The 27,453-nt window shown below is 51.1% G+C and overlaps 3 protein-coding genes across 8 annotated transcripts; all 3 read left to right on the forward strand.

The window, feature by feature from the left end:
- Window positions 1–48: 48 nt before the first annotated feature.
- On the forward strand, window positions 49–16,148 carry SFPQ (splicing factor proline and glutamine rich). 5 transcript variants are annotated; one of them, XR_008453286.1, is made up of 12 exons: window positions 49–781; window positions 2,393–2,581; window positions 2,676–2,977; window positions 3,091–3,186; window positions 4,500–4,696; window positions 4,958–5,042; window positions 5,328–5,445; window positions 5,645–5,693; window positions 5,773–5,894; window positions 8,492–14,827; window positions 15,119–15,250; window positions 16,073–16,148. XR_008453286.1 is itself a non-coding variant. In XM_054086285.1 (11 exons), the coding sequence occupies exons 1-10, from the start codon at window positions 146–148 to the stop codon at window positions 14,801–14,803; spliced, it is 1,815 nt and encodes a 604-aa protein (XP_053942260.1). In that variant the 5' UTR covers window positions 49–145; the 3' UTR covers window positions 14,804–14,827; window positions 15,119–16,148. The 5 variants fall into 5 exon arrangements, 1 of the variants encoding a protein (XP_053942260.1); XR_008453285.1 differs by having other exon boundaries at window positions 15,119–15,193; XR_008453287.1 differs by having other exon boundaries at window positions 14,783–14,827; window positions 15,119–15,193.
- A 4,202-nt stretch (window positions 16,149–20,350) lies between these two features.
- TMEM35B (transmembrane protein 35B) lies at window positions 20,351–23,825 on the forward strand. Of its 2 annotated transcripts, XR_008453302.1 has the most exons (4): window positions 20,351–20,504; window positions 21,437–21,617; window positions 21,709–21,920; window positions 23,685–23,825. XR_008453302.1 is itself a non-coding variant. In XM_054086366.1 (3 exons), exons 1-3 carry the CDS (start codon window positions 20,397–20,399, stop codon window positions 21,837–21,839), a joined length of 420 nt encoding a protein of 139 aa, XP_053942341.1. In that variant the 5' UTR covers window positions 20,351–20,396; the 3' UTR covers window positions 21,840–22,137. The 2 variants fall into 2 exon arrangements, 1 of the variants encoding a protein (XP_053942341.1); XM_054086366.1 differs by lacking the exon at window positions 23,685–23,825 and having other exon boundaries at window positions 21,709–22,137.
- Window positions 23,826–23,973: 148 nt separating this feature from the next.
- Window positions 23,974–26,186, forward strand: LOC128854330 (platelet-activating factor receptor-like). The gene is made up of 2 exons (XM_054086765.1): window positions 23,974–24,084; window positions 24,690–26,186. The coding sequence occupies exons 1-2, from the start codon at window positions 23,974–23,976 to the stop codon at window positions 25,689–25,691; spliced, it is 1,113 nt and encodes a 370-aa protein (XP_053942740.1). The 3' UTR covers window positions 25,692–26,186.
- Window positions 26,187–27,453: the final 1,267 nt, after the last annotated feature.

Raw genomic sequence — 27,453 nt, forward strand, 5'->3', positions numbered from 1 at the left:
GGAGGGGGCGGCTTCCGGGGCGGGAAAGCTATATAAAGGCCGGACAAAGGCGGCCCGGAGGCCGTTCAGCTCGCCGCCATTTTGCGCAGCGGGCTCTGAGGAGCAGCACTCGCGGCCGGCGCATCTCTCCTCCTCCATCACCACCATGTCGCGGGATCGGTTCCGTAGCCGTGGCGGCGGCGGAGGCGGCTTCCACCGTCGAGGCGGCGGCGGCGGGCGCGGCGGCCCCAACCACGATTTCCGCTCGCCTCCTCCCGGTATGGGTATGGGGCAGAACCGCAGCCCCATGGCGGGCGGCGCGCAGGGCCCGAGCGGCCCACCGGGCGGCGGCCCCAAGCCGGAGCCTCCTAAGCCGCCGGCCTCCACCTCCGCTCCGCCTTCCTCGTCCTCCTCCTCCTCCGCCACTACCGCGGGGCCCGCGGGCAGCCAGGCCGGAGCCGCCCCGCCCTCGGCGCTGCCCTCGGGGCAGCAGCAGCCGCAGCCCGCGGGGTCGGCGGCCTCCTCGGCTCCCTCCGGTCCGGGCGGGCAAGCGCAGCCCAAGCCGAGCCCCAGCCCCACGCCCGCGGGCGGCGCTAAGAAAGGACAAGGCCAGTCGCCGGGCGGCGGCCCCAAAGGGCCCGGAGGGCCCGGACAAGGCCCGCACAAGGGCGGCCCGGGGCACCGCGGAGGGCCGGGCGGGGAGCCGCGGGGCCGCGGGCAGCAGCAGCACCACCAGGGGCAGCAGAGCCTGTCGTCGCAGCAAGGTTCGGGCGGTGGCGGCGGTGAGAAGTTGTCGGATGAGGTGAGTCGCGGAACGGTCTGTTTTTTGCCCGCCACACAAGATGGCGGCTGCCCCGCGCGCGTTCCGCGCCGCCATCTTGAGGGGAGGGGAGGAGCGGGGTGGGGGCGTGACTGCTGTGCCGCCATCTTGGGGGGTCGCTCCACGCCGCTGTTGTGCCCCTGCCGCCATGTTGGGGAGGGTGTCCCCCATCCTGTTCTGCCTTCAACGCCGTGTTGGTGGGGACACCCCCAAACCCGTTGGACTCCCCCCGCCGCCATCTTGGGGGGAACGCCCCCAACCCCGTTGGACTCCCCGCCCCCGTGTTGGGGGGGTTCGAGGAGGCGAACAGGGATGACACAAAAAATGCTGGTGAATCAACTCTCTTTAACGCTCATTACGGAGTTTTAGATTTCAAGCATGCTTTAATCAGGCCTGGCACCGCGAGGGAGTGATCTCTGTCAATCCCTCTGTCAATCTGGCCAAGCAAGAGCTGGAACAGAGAAAGGGTTTCCCACTTGTATGCATGTGTATAAATTTTCCCAGAAATCTTATTTTCTAAGGACTCGTTTTAATGTTATTGTGAACCTCACAACAGTCAGATATCTCGCTGATTTGGAGCTTTGGCTCCAGCTCTGTCTGACCTGGCAGTTGGCATAGTGAAACACTGCAAACAGAGCTGATTAGAGAAGACACTTCTGTTCAGCACAGATCACACTGAACACAAGATGGAACAGTTTGTGGAAAAACATTATTTGAAAAAAAAACCACTCTATCAAACATGTTCTCAGAGGGCCATTCTGTCTTAAGTTTCAAAAAATACAGTTGGTTGGGTCAATTTAACTCTAGCTTAAATCAAAATATTCCACTTTCTGTAGCAGTATCTGCTTTTTGTATCAAGACAAAAGCTGGGGACAGAATGGATTTCCCACTTACGTGTATATATATAAAATTTCCAAGGACTCTTATGCATATTCCATTACTTTCCAAGGATTAGTTTTAATGTTGTTATGACCTTCACAACAGTCAGATGTCTTACTAGTTTGGAGCTTCGGCTCTAGCTCTGTTGGACTTTGCATTTGGGAGAGGGAGAGACTGCAAACAGAGATGATTAGAAAAGGTGATGGGGAGAGGTGTAACTTCCATGGTTCCTGTGCTCCCTGGGGGACAGCCTCAGGGCTCCTTGCCAGCTCAGTTTGGTTGGTGTTTCAAAGAACTTATAGCGGCCTTCTAGTACCAGAAGGGGGCCTGCAAGAAAGCTGGGGAGGGACTTTTTACCAGGGCATGGAGTGATGGGATGAGGGTGAATGGCTTTAAATGTGAAGGGGGAAGATTTAGATTAGGAATTTGGAAGAAATTCTTCACAGCGAGAGTGGGGAGGCCCTGGCCCAGGTTGCCCAGGGCAGTGGTGGCTGCCCATCCCTGGAGGTGTTCAAGGCTTGGAGTAACCTGGGTCCGTGGGAGGTGGCCCTGCCTATGGCAGGGGTTGGAACTGAATGATCTTTAAGGTCCCTTCCAGTCCCAAACCATTGTGTGATTCTATATTTGTTTGTACAAGCCCTGGAGGGGCTCTGGGCTTCTGGCGGGAGAAGGGCAACTTGGTTCTGTGGCTCCAACCAGTCTGCTTCATTGTAGGGATTTAAAGCAAACCTCTCTCTCCTGAGGCGACCCGGGGAGAAGACCTACACTCAGCGTTGCCGCTTGTTTGTTGGGAATTTGCCTGCTGATATAACAGACGAAGACTTTAAAAGACTGTTTGCCAAATATGGGGAGCCGGGAGAGGTTTTTATCAACAAGGGGAAAGGCTTTGGATTCATTAAATTGGTAGGCTTTCCTATTGTACATCCATCCATTTAATTCTTACAAAAGGGTGATTTAGAAATTGGTTTTCTAAAACTGGATCTTAAATTTTCCTCAGGAATCTAGAGCTCTTGCAGAAATAGCAAAAGCTGAACTGGATGATACCCCCATGAGGGGTCGTCAGCTTCGTGTTCGGTTTGCCACACATGCTGCTGCGCTCTCAGTGCGGAACCTTTCCCCTTATGTCTCCAACGAGTTACTCGAGGAAGCTTTTTCCCAATTTGGTCCAGTGGAAAGAGCTGTCGTGATTGTAGATGATCGAGGTAGATCAACAGGAAAAGGCATTGTTGAATTTGCATCAAAGCCAGCCGCAAGGAAAGCATTTGAACGGTGTACTGAAGGAGTGTTTTTGTTGACAACGTAAGTATTTTGTTGTTTAGGATTTTCAGCTTTATGCTGAGTGAAATCGTAAGCTTCTAGTGTTCCAGAATGGCGATTCATATAGGGGAGTAAAATGAGTGTTTTTTGTTCAGCACTCCTAGGCCAGTTATTGTGGAACCATTGGAACAACTGGATGATGAAGATGGTCTTCCAGAAAAGCTTGCTCAGAAGAATCCGATGTATCAAAAGTAGGCACTGTCTTTTGGTTAAAAGAATACGTAGATGGTGTATGTAATATTGTCCCAGACTCTGAGAAATTACTCCATCTCTCTCAGAAATGGGGTTTGAATTTTGAGTGATGCTTTTGATTCTTGTTTTTTTTGGTAGTCCTTGGATTTTTGATGAGGGGATGTACTGATTTAAGTATATTCCCACTAGCAATTTTCTACATTGTATCATAAAGTGTAATATGCAGCCTAGTGTAAGATACTTTTTGGTTTATGTAGAAACTGTTGAAACCCACTTTCTGGCTGTTTGCTCATCCTGTTATTAACTGTCATCTCACTGCAGATAAAGTGAATCTTGTGTTGATGGTTCCATGGGGAGTTTACAAACTGATCTTTATGGTATGAAATGAGAAATTTAAGTAAAATTCTGACTCCTTGCAGGATTAGTAAAAACAAGTTGCGTTTGGATTTGCCTCTTAAAGCTGACAACTATGCATGAAACGGTAGATAGGAGTCTATAGGAGTCTCTTTCCTAAGTAGCAGTTTTAGATTAGGGGCTAAATATTAAAACTGATGGTAGAAATGTATTGTTTGTCCAGATCAGAAAGTGGAATGCAGGGTGGGGAGATCAGTTTTGAATGAGAAAGTACTCAAAATTACCTACCTGGATCAGAAATTATAAGCAGTTTAGAGTCGGTGTCTTTGAAGACGATGTGGATTGCTATAGCATTCCTAAAATGTTAGAAATACTTTGCTGCTGTCTGGAAAGCTTTTGAACTTTCCTAGTTTTGTTCATCAATTGCTGAGTCTTGGACTCCAGTTTCTTTACATGACAGAATAAGCTGTTGACCCTCAGGCATTTTGAAAACTGCTTAAGTTAGTGAAGATTATTCGTCGCCTTTAACGTGCAGTGCTTTGGGTGAGCTGGCACGGAATAAATCTGTCTCTGCATATGCTGTTGTTCTGAGCAGCTGCACCCGCCTGCTTTGGGAAGGATGTGCCTGGCCTTTGCCAGCAGTGGGGTGTCTAAGGGAGAAATTAAAAACAAGATTAATATGCGGTAGAACTGTAAGTGAGAAGATTTGCTTGGACGTGATAGTGCAGGAGGCTCCATATTCACTACAGTGGAATTTATTTATGTCAAATGCTGCTGTTAGGTATGTCAGACATACTGTGTCAGCCTTCAGTCACAATGAGCTTTCCATCACACAGTTGTGAAGTGCTGTCTTTGGGCCTCTTCTGTTTGCTGAAAATTCTGTTCCTCTGCATGTGGTCTTTGACCTTCAGTTTCCAGCCTTTTACCCAGTCTGAACGAGCAATTTGCCTTTTCGCAGGGAGAGAGAGACTCCTCCCCGTTTTGCTCAGCCTGGCAGTTTTGAATTTGAATATTCCCAGAGGTGGAAATCTTTAGATGAAATGGAAAAACAGCAGAGAGAGCAAGTGGCAAAAAACATGAAAGATGCCAAGGATAAACTTGAAAGCGAGATGGAAGATGCTTATCACGAGCATCAGGCAAACCTCTTGCGTCAAGGTAATTGGTTCTGAATGCTGTATCATCATTGTGCTTTAAATACTAGATTAAATGTATGGCTCTTCAGTAGTTTTGTGCATAAATTTGTTTCCTACTGCTAATTTGAAAATTCCAGGCTTAAAAATGAGCAACTGGTAGTTTTTCAATTTTATTTAAATGAAGTTTTGTAGGAATAGTGATGTTTGAGGCATCTGTCTCAAACCTGGGTTTAGATCTGATGTGAGTTAGTGAAATACCTGCTGACAAGGTTCATTTCTGCAGACCTTATGAGGCGTCAGGAAGAGCTGAGGCGTATGGAAGAACTCCATAATCAAGAAATGCAGAAGCGCAAGGAAATTCAGCTGAGGTTGGTTTACCTTTCATGGGATTTTTTTCAATGTTAGTTATTTCTTTTTAAAATGACTTACACATGAAAGTTTTTGTTTTTCAAGAAACACCATTGCTGCTTCAGTTTGTGCATGAGAAATTGATCTGCAGTGTAAGTTTTTCCTAGAGTGTTTGAGCATCATAGAGTGCCTTTTTTTTGCTTAAGTGTAATCATTCGTTGCCTTTTAAATTGCTTATGCAAGTGATGTTGATGAGTGGATACATTCGGCTGCTGGGGTTTAATGGTCTGCTTTGGGGTGATCAGGCAGGAGGAGGAGCGTCGCAGGCGGGAAGAGGAAATGATGATACGTCAGCGGGAGATGGAGGAACAAATGAGAAGACAGAGGGAAGAGAATTATAGTAGAATGGGATACATGGATCCAGTAAGTAAAATGTTTTTGTGGATATGTTAGTGTTCAGGCATTTCCCGAAATGTTTTGAATGTGTGGCTTTATTTAATATTGATGCATTTTGATTCCTTTGGGCTAAATAATGTGATGTCTCTGTGTAGGTGAAATGGCCTTATCTCTTCTGGTTTTTAGTGGTTGATTATCTGTACTGAAAGTTGTTTCTTCCATGCAGAGGGAGAGAGACATGAGAATGGGTGGTGCCACCACGATGAACATGGGAGGTAAAGAATTTTTAAGTCATTACTTAATGTGGTTTACTTGGAAATTGTCAGAAGATGATTCTGTATTTCTCTCTCTTAGATCCTTATGCTTCTGCAGCCCAGAAATTTCCACCTCTCGGAGGTGGTGGCGGCATAGGTTATGAAGCTAATCCAGGAGTTGGCCAAGCAGCCATGAGTGGTTCTATGATGGGAAGTGACATGGTAACGTATCCTGTGGTGGCTTTAGTTTAGCGCAAGGGAAATGTGTCAGTTGGGAGCAGAGTTCTCTGCCACGTTCGGATGGTTGGGTGAATGTCACTGTTAACTGCTGCCTTTCTTGTCAGGTGTTTTAACACGGAGACTGTGGCAGTGTGTAGTACTAGTTAGTTCTCAACTGTTATGGTAGCTTACACAGTCGGAAGTTGTTTCTCAGTGAATTCAAATGTGCTGTTAAGCATATTTGCAATTAACTTTGACTTTACTGGACTTCGGAGCGTCACTCTTAGGCTTGGAAGGATTTTTTGTGTAAAATTCTAGAGAATCAGACAAATACTGTAATGAGAACATACAATGTAGTAGCGATTTGCCATTCTGTATTCATGAGGAGGAGGTTTTGTTCTCCTTTCCGATGTGTAACATTGCATTTATTTTGGCCCTTCCAAGCCTAGTTAGGATGGATGCATGTTGGTATGGGTCTGCTGTTAAATTGGAAATCTGCGTTCATGTCTATTTAAGCAGCAGATTAACTTAAATAATGAAAGATTAACAGCATACCCCTTGCTCTGTATGGTGGTGTTTGCCACAGAAGGGCAGAAATGCTGTTTTTTAGATTTGGGCATATTCCAGTGGTCCTTGACTGTAGCCATTTTGTGATTCCTGTCTCACAGAGGAATGATAGCCCGTTCTTGTTTTCCCGTGTTAGGCATGACTCTGTAGGTGGAGTTTGTTAAAGCTACAGCATATCTCGTGTTCAGTGGTATGCTTCCAAACCGTAGTATTTTTGGCACACTATGTGTGAATGGGCTCGGAGCCCGCTTGGTGTTACCAAACGGAAGCAAATGTGATGTAGATTAACGAAATGCTTAATGGGTAGGATGGAAATATGCTGGCTGAGGTGGCAATAATCAGTGTGCTTCACCCTTCTGACAGGGTGCACACTCTGAGCACAAGCTGAAGTAAATGATTTTTGGGGGGGGGGGGTTAGGCCTTTGGCTTAATGTGGTGAGCTACCATAGTAGCCTGTCAAGTACCCTCTGCTTTTTTTGGGAGGCATATCTTTGGAATGATAACTTTGCAGAGCATCATTGATTCAGTAGACAGTGCCGTTGGCCTTTATCTGTACAATTACTGATATTTCAACAGTTCCTGAGTTCCCCGTGAACAGTTAGGCAGTCTGTGGTGAATGCTGTGTACGTTTTTTTCCTGAAACTCATGGTGCAAGTGCATGCTGAACTTGTGTAATACTTGAAAACGTGGTATGGTCCAAAGGTGTGACAGCAAGACAGTTTAACTGCTTCGAGCTTCTTAGGTGGGGATCTCTGCCACACAGTGCTGCCACAGTTACGGAGCTGATGTCTTTCAAATGGAATTTGAGATAAACTTAAGCTGCTGCGAGTTAGGCAGAAAGGACCTAGGTACTCCTTCTGAAATTCCTTCCTTGGAAGGACTGAAACTGACTTCCAGAAGTCAAGAACTTGAAGTGTGAATTCTCAGTTGCAGATACCTTTTGTAACAAACCACCTACCATTGTTCTGTTACTCACTAGCAGAAAACTTGCTTGAAATGAAAGTTTAAAGCTATCTTTGACTTCAAATTTGTTAGTTCTGTAGATTGAGTACTGATCACACCTACTGGTACAGTAACTTAATGAAGTACATGCAACTAGAGGTACTAGTAAAAATACCCTAAATCTCTGCTTTATTGCAGGGTGATTTAGCTTTTACACCATGGTGTGAAACCTTCCAGTGCTGTGAAGCTGAGAATTTTGCAAGAGCTTGTGGTGAAGGTGGGGTGGGAAGGGAATTGGCTGGATGCACGCAAGCCTTTGTGCAGAGTTCTAACTTGAAACGCTGAATAAATTGTAGCTCTTTGAACCTGTTTCGCATATTCTAGAGCAGCATTTTGGAGTATGTGGGAATGTAACAAATGGGAGTCTTTTGATTGAGCAGTGGCGTTGGTTAGGCAAATCACTGGTCATAAGCCTTTTTTTTCACATTTTTTCTCTTCTTGCAATCCAGTAGTGCTCACAATCAGGTTTGGTCACTGCCCAAGGGCCTCGGCAGTTTAGTCAGCAGACCATAATCTTAACCCCTTCTTGAAAAGCACATGGTCTCTATTGCAGCACATGCCATTAACTGGTGAGTAGGCATTCTGTTTATGAGGACATTTATGAATGTCAGCTCATACCTGAGTGAAGATTCATTCTCTCGTTAGGCTGATGTGAAATGACAGTGGTTGCACTGAAGGTGAGAAGTTTGCAAGCTGTTTGCATTAACTTGGTTTAAAATTGCTAGAGCTCATTTGGAAAAGTGGTGAGTTCACATCTGCAACTAATGCTTACATTTCTAGCACTGCAGGGAGGATCTGTTCTTTGTAACAGATGTATGAGAATGCATCAAGTGGGAACATACCTCAAGGCATGTATTACAATAAACTAATTTTTAAATTACCCTTTTTTCCTTTCTATGTTCCCGGTACCTGTGGATCGGCTCAATGGTGATTGTATCGACGAACCTTGACTGCGGAACCTTCTAAAAATATATACTTAACACACATGGACATCAACTACATATAATGAACTGTTAATTCTCTTCCAATAGCGTCCTGAACGCTTTGGGCAGGGAGGAGCGGGGCCTGTGGGTGGCCAGGGTCCTAGAGGAATGGGGCCTGGAACACCGACAGGATATGGTAGAGGGAGAGAAGAATATGAAGGCCCAAACAAAAAGCCCCGATTTTAGATGTGACCTGTAGTTTCATTCCAGTTTGTTTTTGTCTGTCTTGTTTAGACACCAACTTTTTAATTCTTGCATTTTAGTAAGAAAGCTACGTTTTTATGGATGTTAGAAACTTACTGACCTAATATTTGTAAGTGGTCTGTTTGGGCGAATACAATTTAATTATGTAATGCAGTGTTTCAAAAGAAATTTAGCTGTTTTTTTGATGTATAACGTCCCTAACTTGATGGCAGTGTACCTTGTGCCACTGAATTCCCAAAGTGTACCAACTTTTTTTTACTGTGCTTCAAATAAATAGAAAACTAAATGTAGTAGCTCTTCTTGCCATTCATGGTTAAACTTAATGAGGGTGAATCCCACACCTTCTACAGTAAACAGTCTTGAATAGAGGTCAAACGAGACCAGGGTGTGGAGCTGCAGCGAAGAGCCAGAGCTCTTCCTTTAATGCCTCTAGCAAAGAATGGGTCAAACAGTAGCTGAACTTCCCATTAGGTGCAGATATTTTGAGCATTAATTGTGCTGCAATAAGGAAGCAAATGAAACTCTCGCAAGTGCTGTACAATGTGATAATCACAGCTACGCAAGCCGTGCAGTATGTAATGCATTTCCTATTTTAGCTACGGATCATGGGTGGTGGGATGGTCGCATTTACCACCTTGGCAGTTACTGCTTGGAATCTTCTAAAGACTTTAAGCAGAAGACTAGCAATGGGTATTTTAAAATCATAGAATTACTTGTATTGGCTGACTTCCTACCTAAAGGATTGTTAATGTGATATTTATATGCTCTTAAGCTGTCTGAGATTACAGGATCTGGCCTTGCTCCGTATTGTATGCTTACCTGAAATTGCTTGGCAAAAAGATCAGAAGTATTAATTGAGTGATTAAGGTTAACTTGCTTATGTCCTCATGCTAATTGAGTGGGCTAATTTGCATAGTTCAGAATACAATCGTGTATTATGGGGACTGCAGGAACTGTTCTTAAATCATGTAGCTGGTGGGCAAACCTAAAAACCTGTATGTAAAATACAGATATTATCTTGCTTGCATGATAGCTATCACTCTTATTATTGATGTTTGGAGGTAATGCATCAAAAGTAGTATCTGAATCTGGAGCTTAACAGTTAATACTGCACAGTACAAATAAACTCCCTTTAAGGTTCTTCTGGTAGAAGATCTGATGAATTGGTTAGCTTGCTGTTCATTTTATTAAGCCCCAGAAGAATTTCAAAGCATTCTGGACTCGTGATAAGGTAGTTGCTCTGCTTATTTTTATCATTGTACCAGATAAGCTGGGAACGTGACTTCCCAGCATAAAATGCTTTGGTGTTAAGGCAGGATACATCAACCTGCTTGGCACAAAGTAGGTAAACTTAGTTTGGCTGTACCTTCACACCATTCCCCAGCTACCAAGCATTCTGTGAATAGCCTTAATCTTCCAAAGATCTTTCCATTCCTTGCGCTAAGCATTGGCCAATTCTAAATTCCATGCTAAATTTTGTCTGTGGTTAAAACTTCTGTGTCAGACTACAGTAATCTAGAATGCAGATGATCCCTCTTGAAGTACTCCAAGTGCTGTTACTCCTTAAATGAAAAAATAGCATATTGGGAAATGCTGATACCAGGTAACACTGACTTCGAATATTAAGCGCACTAAATAGTGAGTCAGACTGTTTGGTGAATGCTTGTTGTCCCAGAAAAGCTTTGGGGGTCAATAACATGCTACAACAATTAAGTGCTCTTCAGGAAATTACGAATTGGCAGTTCCTGAACTGCAGACCAAGTATTTTGGAATATTGGTATGGGGTACTTAGTTAAAACACAGCGGTACTGATGCAATTTGCTCTGTTGGAGTAGTAATAAACAATGTCTGTGTTTTCTGTAGGGTGTTCGTGGGACACCCACAAAAGGTGAAGGTGTCTGAGATGGGGAATTCTGATCGTAAACATTAATTTAATTTTTTTGAGTTTATTTTTCAGATTACATGTCATTCTTTATTAAAGAGATGTTGGTGCTTATCCTAAAGTATGTTCTTTTGTAGTTCTGTAACTTGGAAGAGTGAAGGATGCTGATGTCCTTGTACCTTACAGAGCTTGTCTTTTGGTACCCCTGTTTTATACGTAAGCTACTGTTGCTAGGTATTAAAAATAGCCGAGTTGCAAACCCATGATTAGTTGCTACACTGAAAGATTTGGCAGCTTTCAAAACATCCGAAAGCTTGGTTAAATCTAGCTTTGTTGTAGCTGCATAAGCAGAGTTTCTAAAATGAGTTCTGCTTGGACTTGCATACCATTAACTAGCCAACTTCTTTTCAAGACCTTTTAAAGGTGGTGTCTTAAAAGCCGGCAAACATGTAAACTTTAATATCTGATAAAGTCACTATATGTGAGAGATTAGAAAGTTACCTTCCTGTGATCTGTTTCGATGAGGCTGGGGACTTTCTTTCATAAACCCATATATATATATATATATACTTAAACCTTTAAAACAATTAAGAGACGTTTTTTGGTCAGACCTGGTTTTGGATGGTCTGGATCACATAACTTTTTTTGTACTGGACTTGCAGGACATTGGCTGTTGCAATTTAGCTTGTTTTATCAAAATTGAGCCCATTTTGACACATAGAGCTCTAAAAACCGCAGCGTGTAGAAACTGGTATCGTTACACATGTATCTTCACACTTTCTCAAAAATAATCAGAATAATTGAATAATCTTACGTTATGGTGTAGACACATGACACTAATCATTTATCCAGCTGATGAGAAACTGAAACTGCTTTTGAGATTTTGTGGTATTTTTGTGGTAGAAAAATTCTTGGCTTCTCCTTGGCAACCGTTTACTGTGGCAGCAAGTTTTTGTGGAGTTTGAGACGGCAATTTACAGTTAAAACTAGTGGCCTGCTGCGTAACTGCACTTAGCCAGCATTTCTGCAGTTCATAACTGTGAGGAACGTAGTACCACAAATGGCAATGGACATTAGGACCCGGATGTAGTATTCCTGCTTGCTCCGAGATTCTCATTGCCGACTGCGTACAGGTAGGTAACAAGCAATATAATATAACTTGGTGACTTTCTATGTAATCTTATTCTGTGGCTATTCTGACATCACACTTCTGACTGTGGAATTACAGTGCAGCACTCCTCATACCTGTGTGTTCAGCTTGCATCAAAGCTGTGTGGTTTTCGGTTTAAAGCTTTGTCTTGTTCAGAGTCAATAAGCAACTTACTGTGATTCTTAGATTTCAGACCCGATTCCTTTGTGCATATGACTTGACTTGTGTGAATTTTTCTTAGTTCTGATGTAATGAAGATATTCTTGAAGGAGCTCTGTGGGGAAGAGGGAATGTGATCTTAAACTCGCTGAACTAGTGCTATCAGTGCCTAGAAAAGGACTGTTTAAGCTTTCCATAGTGACGAAACGGCCCATCTGCAGCACATCCCTTTGTAGAGTCTTGGCTTGGTAGGAGGAATGTGTTCATCGCTGCTCTAGCCCTGTGTGCACTATGCAATAGCCACTTTAACTTGCTGATACAGTCAGCTTTGAGACTGATTTGGGGTATTTTTGAGGACATACAAATGACTGCTTGAATGAATGTCCCCATGAGTAGTTTCATAGAACTTACTGGACGTTTCAGTTGTCTTTAAATCTTTGATTCACAAAGCATAATAACTTTCTCTGCCTTTAATTGACAGCAATGAGAATCTGTATTTCTGCCTCGTAGAGTCATCTCAGTAGTGTAATGCTCTATTTCATTTTTCATCAGTCTTGGGGATGTAATTCTAAAGTCTTCATTACTAGAACTGCTGAATTTAGTGTTTCAGGATGAACATGCTTTACATTTCCAGACATCCAGACATGCTGATCTCCAGCTCTTTTGCATTAGCTCTTGAACCTGAATTTCAGGCTCCTTTATTCAACACGTGATCTAGCTCTTGTCTGATGTTCAGTTTATTCCAGAGGTGTTGTAACGTGTTTTCCCACTCGTTCTGCAAAGTTCTGCTTTGCATACTTGTTTTGGGTGTTATTATCCCATTTGGGCCCTTCTGTGTCACCTTCCTGGTGATTCTCTTGCTGGTGCACGGGGGCCCTGGGGGACAGCTTTGCCCTCTGTTGTAGCCAACTTCTCATGTTTCCTGGAAGCCTGAAGTAGCAACTGCACCTTAGAAATCATGGTGATGGCTCTTTGGTTACACCCCAGCAAGTGTAGCCAGACTCTAGCCAGTCAAGCAGTGACACCACTTGTGACAAAGTCAGTTTGGCTTTTCGTGGTGGCTTACTCTTACCTGTGACTAGAATTCAGTTGCAAAGCAGATGGCTGCATGCATGTTGTCATCCAGCAAAACTGAATTATTGATCTTTAAACCAGTGCACAGATCTCACTACTTTTTCCAGTGTGCTCCGGATACTTGACCTGCAGGAATGTCGTGGAGGGGTTACTGGCACATCTGCCTCGTTCTACATACTTGATCTAGCAGGGTTTTGACATTCTTGGAGCAAGCAATTTGTGCCTGAATCATGGGTCTCATACCAGCTCTGACTGTCTGCAGTAGTGACACCTGGTGCGGTAGCTAACTTAAAAGCAAGTAGTCATGTCTGCTCTTAGCTAGTCTGTAACAAGTGGGTACAAGAAATGACATTGAAGTGCTTGCATTGTGTTTCATCTTGATTTTATCTGTGTGTGAAATACACTTTTTTCTCAAAAGCTGATCTGAAGCTCAGAAGTGTGGTGTCAGAATACATATGCGTACCTGCTAGGCCCTCCGATCCAGGTACTGGTGCTGGCAGGAGAGAGCACAGCATACCGTCTATGGGGGCTTTACTGTAACATTAAGCATACAAAGTGTTGATTTGCTTGCAGTTCTCCCCATAGCTATACACTGAGGCCTGTGAGTAGTTTAGGACTTGAGCAGTAATGGGGTTGCATGTCTCTGTTAATCATTGCCAGCTGCAGTGACACGATCAGGAAGGCCAGCGTTCTGTTCCATTACGTTCAATAAGGCTAAGCATGTTGGAAAGGAGGCATTAAAAGTATGCTGTTCTGGGTAATTCCTCGGCTTCTTCCACTTCTACTAACTAGCAAGTTTGGAATCGGCTAATTAGCTTCAGATTTTTTTTCCTCTCCATACCAGCTAGTGGGGCTCTTGAATAGCTGCTTACTGGAAAAGGACAAAAAGGGAGGATTGGCCTTCTCCCACCTCTGTCATTGCTGCTAGGTAATGATTGACACGTTAGGACTTGGCTGTGCAATCCCGCAGTGGTCTGTGAATACCCCATCTCTAAATGTGCTTTGAACACCAGTACTGAAGAGCTAACTGGGGAGGGCTGGGAGGAGTGTGCCTACAAGTGAATATGGAGTGTTAAAAAGATGCACAAAGATATAGTATCCCTTATGCATGATGTTTGTTGCTACGGCATAGAAAACAAAACGTGCATACTATACCTCTGTTCCTGAGGGCTGTGATAAAACCCAGGTGGTGGCTTTGAGACTAAACCTGAATTTCTCCCTGCCTGGTCTGAGCCCGTGGTGGCCATGGTGTGATTTGCGTGCCCAAAGCCTCGTCCTGCATCCCTGGCTGCTGACCACTGCAGCTTGCCCTCAGCCATCCAGTAGAAGGGTGGGTCTCGGAAGGGAAGAATCTGTTGCCAAGAGTAAAAAAAGAGTGGAGTGACAGTGCTAACCTATAGTGTCTTCCTTTTGCCTTCTGAAGCACTTCTAGGACAGCTGAACCCGAGGGCTACTAGGAGTCCAGGGCATTGCACTCCTCATGAAGGGGGAGAGAGGGCATTACTGCAGGAGACAAACCTCAGGGTAAAACAGCTGGAGTAGCCCGACCAAATTGCTCAGGCTTTCACATAAGGGATAGTATACCTCTGGCTGCAAACTTCACTGTACTCAGACTGGTGATTTACGGTTTGTGCTCAGACAGGATGCAGTTCTTCAGGCAACTACCTGCATATGCCTTCATCTCTTCACAAGTGTTCAGGCTAGCTTCTTTCTGCCCCGCATTCTTCCACTTAATTATTTGGAATAATGTGTAAATTTCCCCCTCATAACTAATCAGTCCATGTATCTTAAACCCTTGTTTTTAAGTTAGTTTTGAAATGGTCAGATTTTTTTGTGTATTTCTGTAATAACTTCGGTTGTTATCCTTTAGGTGAAGATGAAAGCTGAGTGACACGGGAGTGCTCATCTGTGGAAAGTAAGCATCACTTCTAGTCTTGTTCTCAGTGGGGGACATAACAAAGGCACTGAATGCTTCATGTTCAGTTCCTGAGTACCTTTGAATCGGTGAATATTGAGAGATTGGTACAAGGGAATACAAGAATGTGTGGGATAGAGCTGAGTGCCTGCTGTCAAGCTGTGGGGTTCAGCACCCAGACTCCACCTGGGCTTGAAATCTTGACAGCGGTGGCTAAAAATACCTTTATAGATGTGGGTTTGTACAAAAGATTTCAACATCGCTGTGAGTATAACCTGAATATTTTTGCAGTTCAGGAGCTGAGCATGAGCACATCCAGCACGATGCCAAGTGATGTGTGGAGGGACCAAGAGAACAAGTGAACGAGTGAGTGGTTGATGTCCTTACAATGTTGTAAGAGCTCAGTAGCCTGCACCCTGTGAGGTATTATTTTGTTCCTGCCTGAAATTTGCCCATGATTAATCTCAATTTTTTATAAAATTTCTGAATACTTCTTTTGTAGTGCTGAGATGTAACCATTGCTTGAGGCTTTTCAGCCCTGCAGCATCAAATAAGCTCTGTCCTGTAGGTGGTCAAATAAGGAATAACCAGTTCTGTATCCAGGCTCCATTGAAGGGGGGGGATTGATTGTCAGCAAGGGAATAATAGAGCAGCTGCTTCTCAAACACTAATTCAACTCAAAGTTGTTCAAAAGCTACTTTTCTGAAACATTTCAATGAACACTGAACTTTCAAAATAACCTGGAATATCAAAATACACAAGCAGATTGCGATTCAGGGAAATAAATTCATTTGCGGAGCTGCAATTAATGGAATTGCCCCTCTAATTTACCACTTAAAAGTTCCCCCTTGTAGTTTAAAGTCTTGCGTGAGGAGGAACATGCTTAGTCCCTTAGCTGGGAGTGATGGGTTGGTAACAGCTTAGACATACCACAGCCGAACCTGTAGGACGCAGCCAGTGAGACTGAGTTGGCGAGCTCCTGTCAGATCCTGTGTGGTGGTCCCACTGCTGTTCCTAGCGTGGTGAAACACAATTCCAGTTTAGATCTTTTAAGGTTTATGAAGTGGATGCAAATGCGAATGTACTTTATTTAATCTCAAGTCTGTTGTGAGAACTGCTTGAGCCCAGAGAAGACTGATGGGCGCATGGTCTGTTGTGAGGCTCTGGTTCCCTTTGCATATCATTGTGTGTAGTTTCTGCTGGCACTCTTTGTGTTCTTACTAACTCTATACTTTGCACTTGCAGAAGAAGAAGCAGTCCGAATGCAGTGAAGAGGAGCCAGGAACGTACAGTTCTTAAAAATAAAACACTTAAATTCTTCTGTGAGTGACTTCTGGTTTGTTTGGGGTGCATTCTGTGAGCGAGCTGTCTGCTCAGCATAACATGGTGTGGATGGACTTGAGAAACACTGTTCCAGCGGGGGCTGTGATGGGGATGCCGAGGGTGCTGGGTGCACTGGGAAGGGTCTAGGTCGATGGGTGAGCATGTAAGAGACACCTACTCATAACTAATAATGCAATATTTTCTCCCGCTGGGCTTACTCTGGTGGTTAAAACACTCAGGCTGTGTTCCTGACCAGGGCACAGCTACAGGTGCTTTTGCTTCATGACCAGCTTACTGGTTTTTATTGAATTGATACTCACACCTAAGGCACTCAAAGTGTTTCTGGAAGCTTCACAGATTCCTTCCCCCATCTCACATCTTGGATACTGCTCTATTTTTAGATGATAGGATTCTATATGTGTACATGTGCCAGGTTGGTTTTTAGCAGTTTTCTTGGCGACAACTGTAGTAATTCAGCCTGAGAAGCCAAAGTTGGAGTTCTTTGGGAGCCAGAAAAGTGCTGGCTTTGACTCTTGCAGCACAGATTACCACGGTTCGTGTTGCTTCCTTTGATTCTGGACAGCTGACTGTGCACATATGTAGTTCCTGCTGTCATTTATTAAACAATCTTTTGTTTAAATGTCAAGTAGTGCAGTGTGTTAAAACACACGGGCTGTGTTCACGCAGCAGTGCTGTCACAAGGCTTTCCCCTACAGCGGCGCGAAGAGCCCTGACCAGAGCTGGGAACTGCCTTGCCAGACTACAAGGATCCAAGGAAATTTGATTTAATGTGGCCAAGTTGAGGTACTTGAGAGGCGTCCGGGTGCCCAGTGGTGCAGGATTTGTGCCTGTGCTCTGCAGCCCAGCAGGAAGGTGTTTGGCAATGAAACTTCTGAAGGGTTTAGAGCACAAGCCTTGGGAGTGGCAGAGGGAGCTGGGATTGCTTAGCCTGGAGAAAAGGAGGCTGAGGGGAGACCTTATCACTCTTAACACAATTTGAGAGGAGGTAGCAAAGTGGTCTTTTCTCCCTCATAGCCAGTGACAGAACAAGGGGAAATGGCCTCAAGATGCGCCAGGTGAGATTTAAGTTGGATATTGGGAGGAATTTTACTGGAAAAGGTTATCAAGCATTGGAATAGGCTGCACGGAGGGTGGTTGAGTCCCCATGCCTGGAGGTATTGATGTCATACTTGGGGACATGGTCAAATGGTGGACTCAGCAGGGCTGGATCGATGGTTGGACTTGATCTTAAAGGTCTCTTCCAACTGAAGCCATTCTGTGATTGTTTACTTCTCGCTCAGGAATGTTCATTAACAAAGCATTAATGGTGGGAATAGCTGTAGCTGCATTTCTGGTGTTATTTCATAGCAGTAAGTGTAGAGAAGCTGCCTGGTGCCCCCTCGGCTCCCGGGAATGGTGGGGAGTCAGGGGCTGCGGCCTCACCCCCCAGCACAAACATCGCTCGGATGGAGGGAAGGGGCCTGGCAGCTGTGGGAGGTGGGGAGGTCACTGCTGTGTTAAAAGCTGCTCCCTGCTGCTTTTCTACTTCTGCATGCGATCAGGCAATGTGGTTCAGGATAATTGGAGACGCTTCACTCAGATCTGACTTCTTTGTTATTGTCTGGATCCTGAAAAGGCTTCGGGGAGAAGATTTTCTGTGGTTCCTCAACAGGCACGCTGCGAGGGGCTGGGATTAGTGTCTTTGTCTCCACAGCGACTGCAGGCTAACACAGCCTTTTTTTTCCCCCTCAAATTCTGTTATTTTCCAGTAACTTGTCCTAATTTCTTTTCCACTGTTGCAGCATTGGCTGCTTCCTGTGTGGAACTGTTCCAGCTTGAATGACTTTCCAGCATCGAACATGCGGAACTTCACCTCTTCCAGCTCCCTTTGTAAATGGGCAAACCTCGTTTTGTTCCTGTATGGAAACAGGGATGTGCTCTGGGGAGATGGCAAAAAGTCCCCCAATTTCTGGGTTAGCAGTGGCTGTTCCCTTGTTGGCAGTGGGTGTCCAGCACAGGGGGTTTCCTCTAACGTCTGGGGCCTGTGCTGGTGGGATATTATCTGCTGGCCTGTGAAGCTGATGACTTGATTCTACCAACTGTCTCATTAAGTGGCTTATAGAATAGTTTGGGTTGGAAGGGACATCAAAGCCCATCCAGTCCCACCCCCTACCATGGGCAGAGACACCTCCCACTGGATCAGGGGCTCCGAGCCCCATCCAACCTGGCCTGGAACCCCTCCAGGGATGGGGCAGCCACAGCTTCTCTGGGCAACCTGTCCCAGTGTCTCCCCACTCTCACCGTGAAGAAATTCTTCCTAAGGTCCAGTCTAAATGTGCCCCTCTCCAGTTCATACCCATTGCCCCTTGTCCTGTCACTCCAAACCTTTGTAAACAGGCTTGTGTTTACCATGTTTGCACGAGCCTCATCTCTGTCCTGGCCATCGGTGGACTCTGCTCTGCGACTAAACTGCTTTCCAAGCTGAGGGCAGATGATTCTTGTGGGCGACAAACCCCGCGGTATCACTGGTGCACAGGAGCCACAACCCCAAGCTGCTGCAATCCCTTTTTTGGGATTTGGGGTCCTTTTTTTTTTTTTAATCCTTCCTCCCTCACAGGGATTTCTGAGACGGTAGAGGCTGGAGCCTGCCTCAGCCTGTTGCTGTTCATCATCCCTCTGCGTGCGAGCCGGAGCAGGGAGACGCTCGGAATCGCCGCCAGCAGCTCCCCTGCTGCCCTCGCTGCGACTCTCCCAGCAGAGCCAGGGAACAGCGTGTTGTCAGCGACAAAAATAGCGTGGCCGCTGCGCTCCGTAAAGCCAAGCGACCCCGGCGCAGCGGCGTTGGCGTTGGTGCTGGTCCAGGCCCCCTGCACGGTGCTCCCAGAGAAACAAATTCTATTCTTTCATGATTTATTTGTGTTAAAAGCCGTTTCCACTTGAATTACGCCTGCGGCTCCCCCGGCCCTGTCTCTCGCCATTCCAGAGCTGCTTTTCCCGGGAGCCTCAGCGGCTGCTGGCGCAGACAGTGACGCAGGGAGAGCAGCAGTGGCTTCCATCATCGCAGCCGCTTCCATCCTCCCGGCTGGGCCCTGCTGCCGGGGCAATCCTGCGGCTGGTGGGTTAATCAGCTCCTTGCGGGGCTGCTGGGACCCCTGCTTGTGTTCTTGGCCATACCCCTGGAAATGCCCCTGCCTGTGCGGCTGCTGGCTTAACCAGCTCCCTGCCGGGCTGCGGGCACGGCTGCTGATGTCCCTGCCGTGTCCCTGCCCGTTCTGCCCATGTCCCAAGCAATGCCCATTCCACTGGTGTCCCTGCCTGTTCTGATGGTGTCCCTGCCCGTATCCCTCGCGATGCCCATTCTGGTGGTATCCATTTGGTTTTTACCCCTTCTGCCAGTGTCCCTGTCAGTGTCCCTGCCTATTCTGCTGGTGGCAGAACTAACAGTGTCCCTGCCAGTGTCCCTGCCTGTTTTGCCTGTCCCTAGCCATGTCCCTCCCAGTGTCCCTGCCTGGTTTGCCCGTGTCCCCAGTGATGCCCGTTCTCCCAGTGTCCCTCCCAGTATCCCTACCCATCTGACAGTGTCCCTGCCAGTGTCCCTACCTGGTTTGCCTGTGTCCCTAGTGATGCCCGTTCTCCCAGTGTCCCTCCCAGTGTCCCTGCCAGTGTCCCTGCCTGTTCTGCCCGCGTCCCCAGTGATGCCCATTCCACTGGTGTCCCTTCCAGTGTCCCCGCCTGTTTTGCCTTTGTCTCTAGCAGTGTCCCTGCCTGTTCCACTGGTGTCCCTGCCCATGTCCCAGTGATGCCCATTCTGCCCGTGTCCCTGCCCGTGTCCCTGCCCGTTCCCATGGTGTTCCTAGTGATGCCCATCTCCCTGCCCGTTCTTCCCGGGGTGTCCCGCAGTCCCTAGGGATGTCTCCCCCGGGCTCTGCTCCCCATGTCCCTTCGCTGTCGCATCTCGCTCCGCTCCCACAAACTGCATTTGTGAGGTTTGGGGTATTTTCCCCTATTTTTTTACCCCCTTCGTGGGGTGTTTTTGGGGGTGTCACATCAGCTGGGGGGGCGAAGCTGCGCTCTCAGCTGTCCCCGGGCCGGGGGGACCCGATCCCTCCCCGCTCCCGGTCCCTCTCCCCCATCTCGGTCCCTCTCCCCTCTCCCGGTCCCTCTCCCTCCCCTCTCCCGGTCCCTCTCCCTCTCCCCGGTCCCTCTCCCTCTCCCTCCCCGCTCCCGGTCCCGGCCCCGCCCGGCCATGGCGGCGCCGTTCACCGCTCTGCGCGTCCTGCTCGGGCTGTTCTTCGTGCTGGCGGGTGCGGGGAAGCTCTCGGAGCTGCTCTCGGCCGAGCTGCACCGGCACATGGTGAGGAGGGAGCAGGATGCGGCCCCTCGGGGAGCGGGGGGAGCCCCTGGGGGGGGCAGCGAGGGGGCTGAATGTGGGGCTGAGCCCTTGGGGTGCAGAGATCAGCTCTTGGGGAGCAGAGATGAGCACTTTGGGGAGGAGAGATGGGCACTTGGGGTGCAGGGCTGCGCACTTGGGGAGCAAAGATGAGCACTTTGGGGTGCAGAGCTGAGCCCTTGGGGTGCAGGGCTGAGCTCTTGGGGAGCAAAGATCAGCTCTTGGGGAGCAGAGGTGAGCACTTTGGGGTGCAGAGCTGAACTTTCTGGGGTGCAGAGGTGAACCCTTGGGGTGCAGGGCTGAGCTCTTGGGGAGCAAAGATCAGCTCTTGGGGAGCAGAGATGAGCACTTTGGGGTGCAGGGCTGAACTTTCTGGGGTGCAGAGGTGAACCCTTGGGGTGCAGGGCTGAGCCCTTCAAGGCCTGGGGCACTGAGCACCTTGGGAAGGTTGAATGGGTGGATTGGGGGGGGCGGAATGCGGGGCTGAGCACTTTGGGGTGCAAGGCTGAGCCTGCTAGGATTCAGGGGTGAGCCCTTGGGGCGCAACGAGTGGGTTGGGGTGCTGGGCTACAGGGCTGAGCACCTTGGGGTGCAGCGCTGAGCCCTTGAGTGGGAACAAGCAGTTTGGGGTGCTGGGATGTGGGGGCTGAGCTTTTGGGGGGGGGCAATGAAAGGGTTGGGGTGCTGTGTTGTGGGACTGAGCTCTTGGGGTCAACAAGCGGGTTGGGGCGCTGGGATATGGGGCTGAGCCCCTTGGGGTGCAGGGCTGAGCCTTTCAGTGGGAGTGAACCGGAGCCCCTTGGGGCACAGGGCTGAGCAGAGCAGACCCCGCAGGAGGGGTTGTGCTCCCCAGCCCCGGGCTCAGGGCAGCTCCGCTCTCCTCCTGCTCTTCCCAGAAATCAGAATTCGTGCGTTTTGCCGAGGTGTTTCCCCTGAAGCAGTTTGGGTTCGCGCCGGAGCCCGGGCGGTACCTGGAGGTGGTGGGCTGGGTGGAGGCGCTGGCGGGGCTGCTGCTGGCCTTTGGTCCCCAACTCCTGCAGGAGATCAGCAACTTCATCCTCAGCGTCATCATGATCGGTGAGAGCCAGCGGGTGCCCACTGCCCTGCGCGGGCTCTGGGGTGATGCTCGGGTAGGAACCCCATTCCCCGTGCTCCGCTTCTCGCCCAGGTGCCATCTACACGCTGCTGGTGCTTCAGGAGCCCTTGGCCATGTGTGCCCCTGCCACCCTCTGCCTTGGCCTCCTCCTGCTGCTCAACATCCGTGGCTACGCGGCTCCGGACAAGCCCAAATTCGAGTGACCGGAGCTGGGAAGTACGAGCGGCTCAGCCGGCGGCAAGCGATGCCCTTACGGTCATTTCATGGACATCGCGTCCTGCGAGGTAACTGCTGCTGGTACGCGATGTGTCCTGTCCTGCTGCACCTGGGGACCCCAGTGCTGGTGGTCCCTGCACCGTGGGACGGTGCCCGCGGCACTGCCAGGGCATCTCCAGCTGCTCCGATGCTAAATCCGCGCAAGGTGTCTGGCTCTTCCCAGCATTCGGACGCACCGAGCTGGGGTTGGCTCTGCTCCGCTGGGGGCTTTCCTATTTAGGAATAAAGCCTCTTGTTTTACAGGTTTTGCCTCCCCTGGTTATTGCTGCTCCCCACGGGAGCTTCTCCCAAGGGAGTGATGGGATAAGAAGAAAAGGCCTCAAGCTGCACCAGGGAAGCTTTAGATTGGATATTAGGAAAAATCTCTTTTACCAAAGGAGTGGTGAAGCCCTGGCAGAGGCTGCCCAGGGCAGAGATGGAGACTCCATCCCTGGAGGGGTTCAAAAAGCATCGACATGATGAAGCGCTGAGGGACGTGGTTTAAGGGAGTGTCAGGAATGGTTGGACTCGATGATCCTGTGGGTCCTTTCCAACCTGGTGATTCTATGGTTCTATGACATGTGGCGCACAGTTTGGTAGACACAGTGGGGTTGGGCTGACGGTTGGACTGGATGAGCTTAGGGGTCTTTTCCAACTTAATGGTTCTATCCCCCTGGAGGCCCTGGTCCCCTGAAGCAGTGCCTGGGGACAAGGATGAGGGGGGACAGGAGGGTGACGGTGACAGCTGGTGCAGAAGCACGAGTGCCCCAGGCCCTGTGCCTGGGCAGGCACTTGCTTTTGGGGGGATCTTGCTCCAGGGGGTACTTGCACCCATAGGGACCCCTCTGCCACCTGGATGGGCACTGCCAACACGATCCCCTTGAGATGAACTCCAATATAATGTTTGAACCCAGTGCCTCTCCCAGCAAGGCGGCTGGGGGGGCTGTTGGGGGAGACTGGCAGGTTTGGGATGAGCAGAGGGGATACAGGCTGAGAGTTGGGGTTATTCAGATTGGAGAAGAGAAGCTCCAGGGAGACCTTAGAGCAGCTTCCAGCACTGAAAGGGGCTCCAGGAAAGCTGGGGAGGGGCTCTGGATCAGGGAGGGCAGGGACAGGATGAGGGGCAACAGTTTTAAGTTGGAAGAGAGGACATTGAGATGAGATTTTAGGAAGAAATTCTTCATGATTAGGGTGGGGAGGCCCCGGCCCAGGTTTCCCAGAGCAGTGGTGGCTGCCCCATCCCTGGAGGGGTTCCAGGCCAGGTTGGATGGGGCTTGGAGCCCCTGAACCAGTGGGATCAGGGCAGGGGGTGGGACTGGATGGGCTTTCACTTCCCTTCCAACCCAAACCATTCCATGATTCTATGATACGACAAACGCCCATCCCCGCAGCGGGACCTGAACCACCCTGGAGTGGCACCTTTGGTGTCCGGAAGGAACATCCAGAGCTTGCAAAGCCACACAAAGCAGCGAGTCAGATGCTCACAGAGCTTGGGGCGGGGGGGGGGGGGGGGCTGCTCCCCTTAAATCCAGCTTTGAAGCCAACAAAAGCACTGAGAGAAGGCAGATTCCTGCTTTGATCCCTTTCAGGGCATCCCCTCTTTTCCCTCAGCTGCCAAGCGTAGAAACTTGACCCTCTGCTGCTTTCATCCCAGCGTGGGTGGGAGAAGGGCTCTGGGAAATGGTCCTGGACAGGGCTGTCCCCCCACCCCCGCGTGCCCCCAGCCCCGTCCGCCGGCGCGGGGGGTCTTAGCGTGGCTCCAGCAGGGAATCCCCCATTACATACACCCGCAGGTGCTCGCTCCGCTCCAGCTGCCGTCCCGCGGGCGCTGACCCCCACGGGGGCTCGGGATGCAGAAGGGGGGGATCAAGCAGCCCCTGCCTCCCCCTGGCACTTAAAGCCTTTGGAAGTGTGGTCGGAGCAGACAGCGAGGAGCAGGCAGGGGGGACACCGGCTCGGTGGGGTAAGTAACCATCTCGGAGCAAACTGGTGCGCGGAAGGGAACTGGAAGGGGGACTCGCAGGAGCTGGGGGCTCCTTGGGGGTCTGCGCTGGCTCTGCAGGACAACTGAAGCCCATCAGGATGAGCCCTGAATACCCCCCCCCCAAGCTCTACAGCTTGTGCCCTCCATCCCTCAGCCGGTACTGGGTGCTGCGTGTGCCGAATCCGACCCTGCTGGAAAACACCCGCTGGGTGAGTCAGTGCTGCTGGCGAGGTGTGGGCAGGCAGCGATGGAGGTGAAATAGCTGCAGCCCTGAGAGGCAGCCGGTGCGGCACGATGTGGTTTTCCATTCCCAAGACCAGCGAACGGTGGTGGGCAAAGCTGCAGGGGCTGCTCGTCCCCCTGCCCCGTGCCAGCGTCCCTCCGCTCCAGCGCTGGTGGGCGATTTCCCCGTCGGTGTGCTGCGTGGGGGGATTTGGGGTGCTGGGAGAGGGATGGGGATCGGGTACCCCAGCAGGCACGCGCTGCGTGGGATGTGTTAAGCCCTGCAGCTGCCAGCCGGAGCCAGCCCAGCACCTCCGGGTGCGATGCAGCTGCACCTGCCGCTCTCGGCGCGGGGGGACGTGGCTGGGGTTGGGCTGGGAAGGGTCCCGCAGCCCCTTGTCCCCGGCAAAGAGCCGCGGGGGGCTGAGCCCCTCTGGCAGGTGATGGCATCCTTGCTGGGGACGCTGCCCACGAGCCCAGCAGCGCCCGCAGATACCAGCTGAGGTCATCCTGTCCTGGTCACAGTCTCTTCCCTGTCCCCAAGGGCTGTGTTTGGGGCCCTACTGCTGACTGTCCCCCCTTATTTTTGCAGGAAACCGGGATGAACGGCTCAGCGCCGGGGGGTCACCCTGGCGAGTGCGTGCCCAGTGACCCGGTGCAGTTCGTGCTGGTGCCCGCCGTCTACTGCTTGGTGCTGTGCGTGGGGCTGCCCGGCAACCTGGTGGCTTTGCTGGTCTTCCTGCAGAGCGGGAAGGTGAGGAAGGCCATCCGCATCTACCTCATCAACCTCACGTTGGCCGACATCCTCTTCAACCTCACCCTGCCCCTCTGGATCCCCTACTACCTGGCTGGGGGGGACTGGCTGCTCTCGGAGGCCGCGTGCCGCCTGGCTGGAGCTGCCTACTACCTGGCAACCTACAGCGCCATCACCTTCATGGTGCTCATCAGCTTCAACCGGTACTGCGCGGTGCGGGTGGCGCGGCGGGAGCTGCCGCTGACGGGGCGCCGAGGAGCCGCGCTGGCTTGCGCCATGGCTTGGCTGCTGGGGCTGGGCTGTGCCGTGCCCACCTTGGCCACCCAACAGACCTTCCCTGCCCGCGCCGGGGCCACCGCCTGCTTCGAGCAGCACGGCCGGCAGCAAGCATACGCCTACGCCACGGTGGCCTTCTTCGCCGTTGCCTTCTTGGTGGTGTTGGGCACCTACGCCTCCATCGCCCGGGTGCTCTCGGCGCCCGCCGCCGCCTCGCCGGGCTCCCACCGGCAGCAGGCACGTGCCATGGTGCTGGGGATGCTGTTGGTCTTCGTGGTCTGCGTGGCCCCGTACCACCTCACGCTGGCGCCGTGGGTGGGCAGCCAGCCCCCCGTGCCCCTCTGCGGGCCGCCCACCGCTCTGGACGTGCTGCACGCGCTGAGCGTCGCCCTGCTCAGCCTCAACAGCTGCCTCGACCCCGTCGTCTACTGCTTCTCCATCCAGCGCTTCCGCGCCGATTTGGGACGGACCCTGCGCAAGATCGGCCGGTGCCTCCCGCTCTCCCCGACGGCCCCCGCTGGGCCCACGCCCGGCGTCCGTGCGTCCTCCTTTGCTTCTTCGTAGCTCGGTGGGTGCTGGGGTCCTGCCCTCTGGCTGCCTGGGATCCACGATCCTGGTGGGATGAGGTTCCCTGGAGCAGGGATGGGGAGCAGCATGGGGGGGCTCCAGCTCCATGCACCCCACCTCCTCCGCCCACCCTCGCGCGTTCCCGTGCACTCGTGGGCGCACGGTTGCCATTCATGCACGGATCCTGCCCTGCGCATTCGCTGCCTGCCTGGCAAGGGGGGGCTGAGCTGCTGCCGGGGGAGGCTGAGCCGTGCTGGGAGAGGATGGGGAAGGAACTGTAGAATCACTAGGTTGGAAAAGACCTCTTAGATCATCGAGCCCAACCATTCCTACCTCCCCAAGGGATGCTGTCCCTTCCTGGGGGTCTCCATCCCACGGGGACACGCACGAGGGAAGACGTCTGGTGTGTGAGCTGGGCTGTTGGTGCCCCACGGCAGCGTGCCCGAGCCGCGTGCCTGCATCCTGCCTGCTCTCAGCTGCGATTAAAAATGAATGAGCCGAAGGCTTTCCCGGTCTCTTTGCTGGTGGGCGCGTGTGCGGCACGCGGAGCAGCGCCAGCTCCTCTGCGCCCTGGGGCAGGGCTGGCTGTGGGGCAGCCCCCCAAGTCCCCCAAACCCCATCTCTCAGCCCGATTCCCAGCTCAGCTCAGCTCACCTCCTGCCGCCGGAGCCTTCGGCAGCCCCTGCCCCATCCCCTGCCCACGCGTGGGTGGCGGCGGTGGGCGCAGCGCAGCCCACCTCGGCGGTGAGCCCCGGCGCGGGGCGTGGGTGGCAGAGCCAGCGCGGAGCTGTGGGCGGCTGCGGGGGTGGAAGATGGTGTTTTCCCAGCGCTGGCTGATTCCTGCCGCCACCGCAGCCGCACAAACGGGAGCAGCGGGTGCTGCGCGGTGCCGGGGTGCGCAGGGCGATGGTGGCGGGGAATGGGGGGCACCCACTGCCCCCCAACCGGGGGTCTCACCCCCCCAGCACAGGGCTTTTCTCCATCACGCTCCGGCTCGCCGGTGTCTGGGGAGGATGCGGGAGCTATCGGGCAGGAGGAGATGGGGCAGCCGGCGCGGTGCGGGCAGGATGGGCACCGGGATGCTGGGTGATGCCATGCCTGTATTTTGGTGGGTTATTAGAGGCTGCTCGGCTGCCAGTCGGGAGGTGAAGCTGTGGGGTGAGGGCAGGGGCTCCATGTGCCCAGGGAATCATGCACCACGGTGATTCAGGGAGACCACGGCACCGTTCACACCGTACGGGCTCTCAGGGCAGCTGGGCGCTTCGCTCTGGCTCCGTGCAGCCGTGCCCGCGGGCCGGGATGGATGGAGCTGGTCTCTGCTCGCTCCAGGACATGGCCAAGGGTTCCTCTGCTCCACACCCAGCCCTGGCCCAGCCGTCCTCGACCCCTTTGTTCCCCTTTTGATGTAGGCATTAAATTTTAATCGTTTTATGTAACTGCGGAGGGAGGTGGGCAGAGCGGCGCTCCCCGCTGCAGGCAGGAGCAGCCGCGCTGGCGGCGACGGGGGCTCCGTGGGGCGAAGCGAGGGCTGGGGCGAACCCTTGGGTCGGCGAGAGAGCTGGGGGGCTCCCCGCACACCAGGGTGGGGGCAGCCCCAGCGCCAGGGTGGCCCGAGGAAGGGAATGTTAAGCAGGGGGGACGGTGATGGGGTCCATGGGGCTGCTGAGGAGAGCACCCCGAGATGGGGTTGGCTTTGCAGAGCCACGGCACATGGAGTAGGGCCTGGATCCAGCCTTGGTGTCCCTGCAGCGTCCTGCCG

Source organism: Cuculus canorus, chromosome 22 (assembly GCF_017976375.1).
Source record: "Cuculus canorus isolate bCucCan1 chromosome 22, bCucCan1.pri, whole genome shotgun sequence".
Classification (NCBI taxonomy): Eukaryota; Metazoa; Chordata; class Aves; order Cuculiformes; family Cuculidae; genus Cuculus; species Cuculus canorus.

Bases quoted from the DNA above. Each gene is read 5' to 3' on its own strand.
- SFPQ (XM_054086285.1), top strand. From the start codon at position 146: ATGTCGCGGGATCGGTTCCGTAGCCGTGGCGGCGGCGGAGGCGGCTTC. The intron at 782-2,392 runs GTGAGTCGCGGA...GCTTCATTGTAG, and splicing joins GTGAGAAGTTGTCGGATGAG to GGATTTAAAGCAAACCTCTC. The intron at 2,582-2,675 runs GTAGGCTTTCCT...AATTTTCCTCAG, and splicing joins GCTTTGGATTCATTAAATTG to GAATCTAGAGCTCTTGCAGA.
- TMEM35B (XM_054086366.1), top strand. From the start codon at position 20,397: ATGGCGGCGCCGTTCACCGCTCTGCGCGTCCTGCTCGGGCTGTTCTTC. The intron at 20,505-21,436 runs GTGAGGAGGGAG...TGCTCTTCCCAG, and splicing joins CCGAGCTGCACCGGCACATG to AAATCAGAATTCGTGCGTTT. The intron at 21,618-21,708 runs GTGAGAGCCAGC...CTTCTCGCCCAG, and splicing joins CCTCAGCGTCATCATGATCG to GTGCCATCTACACGCTGCTG.
- LOC128854330 (XM_054086765.1), top strand. From the start codon at position 23,974: ATGAGCCCTGAATACCCCCCCCCCAAGCTCTACAGCTTGTGCCCTCCA. The intron at 24,085-24,689 runs GTGAGTCAGTGC...TTATTTTTGCAG, and splicing joins TGCTGGAAAACACCCGCTGG to GAAACCGGGATGAACGGCTC.